This window comes from Elephantulus edwardii, unplaced genomic scaffold (genome assembly GCF_000299155.1).
Source record: "Elephantulus edwardii isolate Elephantulus edwardi_28Jun2011 unplaced genomic scaffold, EleEdw1.0 scaffold00003, whole genome shotgun sequence".
Classification (NCBI taxonomy): Eukaryota; Metazoa; Chordata; class Mammalia; order Macroscelidea; family Macroscelididae; genus Elephantulus; species Elephantulus edwardii.
The window spans coordinates 21090227-21099149 of NW_006399753.1; the positions used below are offsets into that span (position 1 = coordinate 21090227).

Consider the following 8923-nt stretch of genomic DNA (forward strand, 5'->3'; position numbering starts at 1 on the left):
AATTCTCCTTCTATCATCCGTAGTCATTGTCCAGCTCTCTGATGCTTAGCAAGTGATTGCAAAGACCAGGGCCTGTATCAGGCGCACCTTGGTCTCCAGACACTGCAGCTCTTCAGTACTTTAGAGAGGTCTCTAACTGGACCTAAGTGATTTAAAAATCAATTACATATAGAAAAAGTGCATCAATACTGATGAACTTGTTTATGAATCAAAAAGTTGATTCCCTCTTTACAGCAAATGCCATCTACAATCTGCCAGGCATGCATTAGGCCATAGGGGACATATTACGCCTCAGAAAACAAGGCAATTGCTCATAAATTACCTCCGGGTAGCACAAATGGTTAACAGTGCTCAGCTACTAACGGAAAGGCTGGAGGTTCAAGTCCACACAAAGTGGCTTCAGAAAGACCTCGGGATGTGCTTCTTTAAAAGGATCAACCATTAAACACCTTATGGAAAACAGTTCTGACACCCATGGAGTCACCATCAATTAGAGTTGACTTACTGGCATTTGATTTGACCTTTTACCTTTTTTTTAAATTGATTGCTCTGATTCTAATGCATGAAATAGTCAAAGTAGACATTTTAATACAACTCAGTGATGAGGATAAGACAATCTAAAGTCCCCTCACTCCATTATTTGTTTTTATACTTTAAAAATTTTATTATTTTGTGTGTGTGTGTGTGTACTGTCAAATCGGATCTGACTGGTACAGGTGGAGATTGCCCCTCCTTCTCCAGCAGAGCATCTGGTGGATTTGAATTGCGTGCCTCTGGGATTGTAGTGCGGCTTCTTGCCACTAGGCTACTAGAGCTCCCTCTGCCTAATTCCACTATTAAGAAAGGAGTATTTGCACCAAACATTTAGCGTCAAGCTAGGAGTCTCAGTGGCTAATGTATGGATCAACTGTGGTCACCTCAAAATATGTATTGTGAATCCTAACCTCTGGTGGCCGAGTGGTAAGAAGCTGCGCTGCAATCCCAAAGCCGTGCTGTTGAATCTGCCAGCCGCTCCACAGGAGAAAGACAGGCCATGTCCCCCTGTGGAATTAGCTGTCTCTGAAAACCCACTGTAGTGTTCGCTATGGTTTAGCTCGGACTCAGTGGTACACAAGAAGAAGTCTGTGGTTACAATCCCACATGTGGGAATGGATTGCCCTCACCATGTCAATGAGGCAGGATTAGTGTAGGGTGTATCAGTCAACTCCTTTTGAAACATGAACCACTTGAAACAACAAATTAGCAGAGTAGAGACAAGGGAAGAGATGTTCCAACCCACAGGAAGACCACCCAGGAGCAGTAGCTCAGAGACAAGGACCTTCTCCAGACGCAGAGACAGAAAAAGCCCCTGGGGCTCACACTCTGAAGTGAGGCTTTCTGCATCCTGAACTGTGAGAAATTAGATTTCTGTTTGGGAAAAGTCACCCATTTGTGGTATTCCTGTTATTACAACACCAGCTAATGAAGGTGGCTGAGACATAAGACAGGCATTATGACCCTTCCCTGCCCAGGGAACAGCAGACGCCAAAGGGCATCAACTTGTCTCTTCCTTGCTCCCCACTCCCCCACAACCCTCTCTTACATGGAAAAATGAAATCTTCAACGCTCACCAGAGACGGAAAGGCCCTACATGAACTGACTCTGAGTTGTCTCCGCCCCCTCTCCCCTCACCCCCTTCCCTCCAAACATCCTGACCTCCTGTTGCTGTCATCATGTGCTACTGAGTCAGCTGATCCTCCAGCAGGTTTTCAGGGGCTGTAAATCACATGGGAGGAGACTGTCCATCTTTCCCCACTGGAGCAGACGGAGGATTCAAATCACATGTTTTAGGGTTGGCAGCAACTTCTTACCAAGAGGCTTCCAGAGAGGCCTTGTAGAATCCTCAAACACACCAGCCATAGCCCTGCCTGGAGCCTTGACACCTGTGGTTCCTTCTTCCTGGAGTGCTCTTTCCCAGACACCCTCAAGACTCATTCTACTCAAAAGTCACAGGCAGGATGTCTTCCCTGACTCCAGCGTCTACAGTGGCTCCCCACTCAGCAAGCCTCTCTTGTCTTCTAACACTGGCAGCTTCCAGCATTATTCTATATTGCATTCTGTCTTCTAACACTGGCAGCCTCCAGAGTTACTCTACATGGCATTTGCCTGTGTTGACCTCTTCAGCTCTGTCTCTTCAACTATGAAAGCAAGCCCCAAGAGGACAGAGGCCTCTTCTGTCTTGGGTTCATAGAGAGCCCTCGAACTCTGTAACTGCGCCTGGCTCGTGGCAAAAGCTCACTAAGTATTCGCTGAATGGACGAATGAATGAGATGATGGCAGGAGAGGGCTTGGATGGTCCAGGGACCCACAGTTCTGTGACTGGCATGTAGGATGTGAAAAGAGAAGCAAAAGAAAAGGGGGTTGGAAGAAATATGTTCCCTAGAAAGAGACAACTTCTTTAATTCTTGTTTCTATCTTGCTATCATACTCACCCCATTTTTTTTCCCTTTCTCTTATTGTGTCAGAACTGACTCATAGCTGACCTTCTGGCAGGTTCTCTGAGACTGTAAATAGCTCAGAAAGAGACTGTCTATGTTCCTCCCACAGAGCAGCTGGTATTGCAAATCGGACCTGGCCTTTCACTCAACAACTAAATACCCTACGAACTAGGGCGCCAGAGCCACCTTCCATCCCACTGGCAATAACAATCCTTTGACCAACATTCTATTTGTGTGTGTGTGTGTGTTAATAATATGTTTTAGCCTGTGAATAATTTCTCAGTAACACTCTCTTGAAGTTTATGGAGCGAGCGATGGCATCTTAATGGGATTAGATTTGTCTGGGATGGGACAGAGCTTGGAACCAAATGACTGAGTTGTCTCTAGTGGGGTTCCTGTGGGACTCAGTAGTGCCTGCTTTCTTCTTTTGTTTTCCTTTGTCCTCTTCTCTCCCAACCTCATGATTTCTAGATCATGCCCCTTTGAGTCACGACTCATAGCTGACCCTCCAGTGGGGTTTTCAGCGGCTGTCAATCTCATTAGAAGAGACTGCCCATGCTTTTCCTGCAGAACAGATGGTAGATTTGAAGTGTGTACCTTTGGGACTGCGGCACAGTTTCTTACCACTAGGCCACCAAAGAGAGGGTTACCACCTCCAGCATCCAAATGTTCCAAGCTGGAGAATAACTCTCAGGCAAGACTGAATAGACTTTTAAATACAAAGGCCCGCCTACCAGGCCCTGAATGCTACAACAACAGGCTTCCAGCCCAAAGCTGATTATTAATGAAATCAGAAACAGCCAATCAGCTTACACTTGATTGTTAACAAACTGAAAATTGCCAAACCGTTTACATCCAGCTTTCCTTAACCAACATTTTCAACTATTGCTAATCCTTGGTCTCACAGTATAGTGACTGAAGAATCCAGGAGATAAAATATAGCTTAAGAGAAGTGTAAACAATCTCTTGGCTTCTTTTGAAGAGAAAGATCTATAGATTTTTTTAGCAACATAGAATCTTACTAGAAGGGACCATAATGGTAGTTTGATACCAAACACTTGCTTGAATTTTACAAGGTAGTAAGTAAAAGGAAATACATACACTCAAGTATACAAATGGCTGTGTTGACGGATTCCTTTTTCTGTGGGTCCAGGAAATGAGGGATTTTCTAGAATTCCATCTAGAAAGCCAGTCACAGAACTACTAAGATTAAGATTAGGAGGTTACACAGGGAGACAATACCAGCTCCAGAACGGCACAAGAACAGAACCGGAGCAGAAAAAACTGAGAGTGGTCATTAACACTGGATTCCTATCTGGAACGACAGTGAGCCCTGATGGCGTGGTCCATAGGGAGCTGCACTGCCAACCCAAAGACAGTGTGCACCTTCTGGTGGTTCAAATCCACTAGCAGCTTCACAGGAGCAAGATAGGCCATCTCTTCCCATGTGATTGCCAACTTCTTAAAAACCAGCAGAAGGGTCAGTTATTAATTGGTTCTGACTTGATTGGAATAAAGGAGAGTTGATCTAGAATGAATGTCATTTGTGAGATAGGGAGCTCTGGTGGCTTAGTGGTAAGAAACTGCACTGCTATTCTGAAGGCATACAAGTTCGAATCCACCAGCTGCTCTGCAGGAGAAGGATGGGGTAATTTCCTCTCATGAGATTAACTGCCTCTGAAAACCTGCTGGAGGGTCAGCTATGAGTCAGTTCTACCTCTATGCTACTCAACAACAACTACATACCAGAAAACAGAGCCAAATAAATACTTAGATACTTTACATCGATTATTCTTTTCATTCCCATAGCAGTAACAGGAGGTAGATATTCTTAATATTCCTATTTCGCAGAGGAGAACACAGACCTTTCCAAAGGTAACCTCTGGTTAGCATACGGGTTTTAGGATTCAAACCCTATATGGCTTCAAAGTCTGGGCTTTAAATGATCTGACCAGCTGTTCCCACTCACCTACTCTTTTACATGTACCATAGAATAGGCTCTTTCTGAAAGTATTTTTTCAACTCCTTCAGTGTGAAAAATAGTTAGAGTTAAAGAAGTGATGCCTTCATTCCAGCCTTCACTTCTCTAATGGTTACTTGGGGGTGTGAGAGGGGAACAACAAACCACAAACACACAAAAGAAAAACCCCACAAGGAAAGTGGGATAGGGAAGGGGTCACAGAAGCAGATCAATTCAGAGGTCAACCCATAAGGGTTCAAAATCCGCCAACCAAAGCCTCGCTATAGTCATCTCCTCAAAAAGGTTCAATGACTCTTCCTCATAGACATCTGCAGTTTGAAGTTCCCTCCCTCCTCTTCTCTTGAACTGAGTCTGAACTTGCCCTGTATTTGACACTGTACCTCTCTGGCCATTTACACAGAAACAGTGTTTAAAAAGGCAAAGATCAACCACATCACTTGAGGCCAAACACTCGGCTTCATCCTTTTGTTTCTGCTTCTGGAGTTTTGTTAAGTCATCTTAAATATAGAAAACATTATTTAAATGGATTCTTTATTAAGAGTCATATAAAATCAATTTCATTTCTGGCAAAGAGAAAGCAAATGAGTGATGGAGTTTTCTCATTGTAAAGGGAACAGTTATGTAATCAGCCCACATGGAAGAACCAGGCTGAAGTCAACATGATCAAAGACTAAAATAGCCCTGCCTCACTTGGCAAGTCCAGACTACAGTTGGGGGGTGGCAGGGGGCACGTACTTCTCATACAGCCTCTGTCCTCTCATGAAGGCCTTCACTTCATTGTCCAACGGGAAGGTGCCGTCATCCTTTCGAAAGCGGTAGAAGAGTTTGACATCCTTGAACTCCTTATGTTCATCACACACTGAAACAACATACACAGAACAATAAATGAAGGGGAACGTGCTCTTACTTAATTAGTCAAGTGAAAGAAGTACTAGATGGCGGCTAAGAACTACTTCAAGTAGATAAATTCCTACCAATAATTTTATTTATATAGAAAAAATATAAATATATTTTATATTTATATAAGTATATAAATAATATTTATTTATATCTATAAACAATATAAATGTATATAAACGCATCGTATACATTTATAGTACAGTACCTTGTAGGCACAGAGTAAGTGCTCATTACTGGTAACTAACTAATTATTATCATTAGTGCCTATTAAGAGTATCATAAAATTCATCATTCACATGCTAATTTTTCTTAAATGTAATACTAGGACAGATATAAGTCTCATAAAATGCACAATTTAATGATATTCAAAAAGAAATGTTAATATCATTGTAAGGTTATCAATGGGGAACACAAAGGGGTGTAGTCAATCAGATTTAGGAAGGAAAAGCTCCTCTGAAGGGTGTACATGTCTACGGCCATACCACCCTGAACACGCCCGATCTCGTCTGAAGGGAGTACAAGTAGACAGAAACTTCAAGGCCACGTCAGGCCAAAATGAGGAGAAAGGCTCCTCCAGTTCAAGGGAACAGCACAGGCGTAGGGCAAAGGTTGAGATTTCAAGGAGATGTTTTTAGGAATGTTCAATGGACTATTTCACGTGGAAGCAAGATCTATGAAACCATGTAAATTTCCATCGTTGGGATCATGAATAAATGTATCTATTAAATGACTGGTAAACATATGACCACAGACTCATACATGGACGATTACATAGTGAAAACAAAGTAGAAATATTATCAACATAGACGCCTCTCACACACAGCCTGTTGACCAAACAGCAAAACAACAGATAGTTATCTCAATAAAGCACAGAAAGCAGTATGAGACATTGCTCAGAGACACATACACAGAAAGTAAAAGCATGAAGAACTACATGAAAATACACACAAATAACTCCTGGGGGGAAGGGGATAGAATGTGATTGGGTGGAGATACAAGATAGACAAAATAAAAGTAAAATTTCCTGTTTGTGAATTAGGTAGTTTCGTGGGAGAAATGGAATATTTAGTCTTCTCTTTCCTCTCGAGTTACCTTGGCAGCCCCACCTCACTCACCGTGGTGAATGATGCCCCGGTCTGCTAATTTCTGCATGAGTTTAATTGCCGTCTCTCTGTCAGACGCCTCTTTGTGTTCAATGAGCCAGTCAATCAGCTCTTTTGCAACAAAGCAGTTTGGGTAGGTTTTGAGATGATGTCGTCTATCTTTAATCACCTTCTCTTCATGGAGCCTGAGCCTGGAAAGGAAATTGAGCCACAGCTTTAGCCACTTTGGATGACAACATCAACCATTAAACCAATCCGGCAGGAAGAAAACGGAAACACATGAGGGTGTCATTAAAATATCTTCCGAGAACTTGGTAATTTTTGTACCATCAACACCCAAAGGTCGCAGAAAGTCATTCCCTCTCATACCTACGTGTTATCTGAACATATGGAAGAGTAACGTAGCCAGCTCCAAGCTCTTGTCGTCCAAGAGGGTGAGTGAGAAAGCTCTCCCAGCCCTTCCCTTGGCCTCCCTCCTACACCTTTCTGTCTCCACCAGAACAATTATTACTCCAAAGATCCAATATCAAAAACTCTAGCAACATGCTCATGTAAGATTCCTTTTCCAATCACACATTACCCAGGGTCCAGTTATTCATTCATCTACTACTTAGTGCCTATTAAGTACTGTTTTAGGAACTAGAGACAAAAGTTAGAACATTTGCGTAGCCTCCTGCCTCGTGGAGGCTTGCACTCCAACAAGCAGAATGGCTAGTCTTGTCGTGATACATATTAGATAAGTTCTAGGTCCTGATCTGAACATTGATTAACTCCCGAAATCACAGCAACTTCAGTTACGCTCATGTTTTACCAGACAGAAAACCAAGGCCTGAGAGACATTACTTGCTTCTTGTTCTTTGTTGTTGGGAACCATTGAGTCAACCATGACTTACAATGACCCTAGGAGCAAAGATCAGAGCCTTGTCCTATCCTGTGCGATCATCATGATCTTAAATGACTCTACTAAAGCCAACACTAATAGCAAGTAGTGACAAATGAGATTGAAGTCTCCAGTTTTGCTTAAAAATCCAGCTCTCCAAGTATGATAGCATGCTGCCTCTGACTCTATAGCTAAAAAAAAGGAGAAAATGGTAAATTTGGGAGAGATGGATTCAAACTGCTGGAAAAACACTATTTATAGGCTAGTAGATTTGTGTAGAGGAAAGTGGTTGGCATGGAGCCTTCCCCTGCTTTCAGAAGTCAGTGATTTTTCTTCCTAAAACACCTTAACCTACTGTTTTCTTGTTTAACGATGTTTTGTTTTGTTGTTCATTTACCTTCCATTCCGTTCCCACCCCTGCATTTACTTTATTCCTCAAATGAAAGATGTGAATGAAGTGAAGCACCAGGTCATTTCCCCCCTAATTCAACCACCTGGCTTCTCTGGACTGGACCTCACAGTCTCAATACTGTTAGAAATGGGAGATCTGTATAAATAAACTACATGGTAAACGTGTGATCTGAGTACGTTAGTTGACCTTCCTTTTCTCCTCTATCTAACAGACACTCAGACCTACCTTATCATTGGTCAGGGTGCGCTTTCGGGCTATGATATATATTAAGCACCGTCAACTCAGTGCAGTGCCTGAACATAGCAGGTTCCTTCCTGTGGGGTAAGAGATTGATTTTTTCACAATGGCTTTCCTAGCCTTTGGCTTTGTCTTTCATCACAAGCCCGAGTGGGACTAGGCTAATGGTGTGAATGGTGCCACACCGTTGGGAACATGAAAATCAGGTGTGTAGACTACTAATAATAGTGTTGGTCAGTCTAGTCACCCCATTAGGCTTAAACTAAGCACGTGCAGAGGTAGATTATGGGAATCTTGCTGACACTAAGAAAGAAGAGCCTAAAGAAACCATAACCGCCACCCAAGCAGTTACATGCACACCCATGTTTATTGTGGCTTTGTTCACAATAGCAAGGAGTTGGAAATAACCTAAGTGTCCAGTAACAAACGAATGGATAGAGAAGCTGTGGTATATTCACACAATGGAATAATATGCTGTATTGAAAAACAAGGAACTCATGAAATACTATGCAAAATGGATGAGACCCTGGAGGACATTATGCTGAGTGAAATATCTTAGTCACAAAAAGACAGATATTGCATAGGACCACGGTGGTAAAACGGGACTGACATTGGGGTTGAGTGAAAGTATAGAAGGAGGGGAGGAATGATGTGTACTGCACTGAAACAGATGAGAGAGAGAACTGTTTAAAAGGGATAAATGAGTGGGTATTATTGTCATGACAGGAGTCCAGAATGAAAGCTGCATAGTGGAATGGACTTGGGGGGAGGGACTGTATAACAATGAAAGAGTTTTTCTTTTACTTTTCAATGAGAAGAGTGAATTGGGGGAGTGGGGGTAAGCAGGGAGAAAAGTGCAACAACGAATGACTGGAAACCCTAAGCGTCTGTAAACTTTCATTAAAATTAATTTTTAAAAAGTCAAGAAAAAAA

The 8923-nt window shown here is 42.4% G+C and overlaps 1 protein-coding gene across 1 annotated transcript in view; it reads right to left on the reverse strand.

Annotated features, from left to right (window-relative positions):
- The window catches only part of DEPTOR (DEP domain containing MTOR-interacting protein), a 165704-nt gene that overhangs the window by 101335 nt on the left and 55446 nt on the right, over positions 1-8923 (reverse strand). Inside the window, exons 3-4 of the mRNA XM_006879319.1 lie at positions 6474-6652; positions 5194-5317 (exon numbers count right to left, since the gene is read on the reverse strand). Of these exons, the coding sequence (XP_006879381.1) occupies positions 5194-5317; positions 6474-6652 (303 nt within the window). The remainder of the gene's footprint in view (positions 1-5193; positions 5318-6473; positions 6653-8923) is intronic.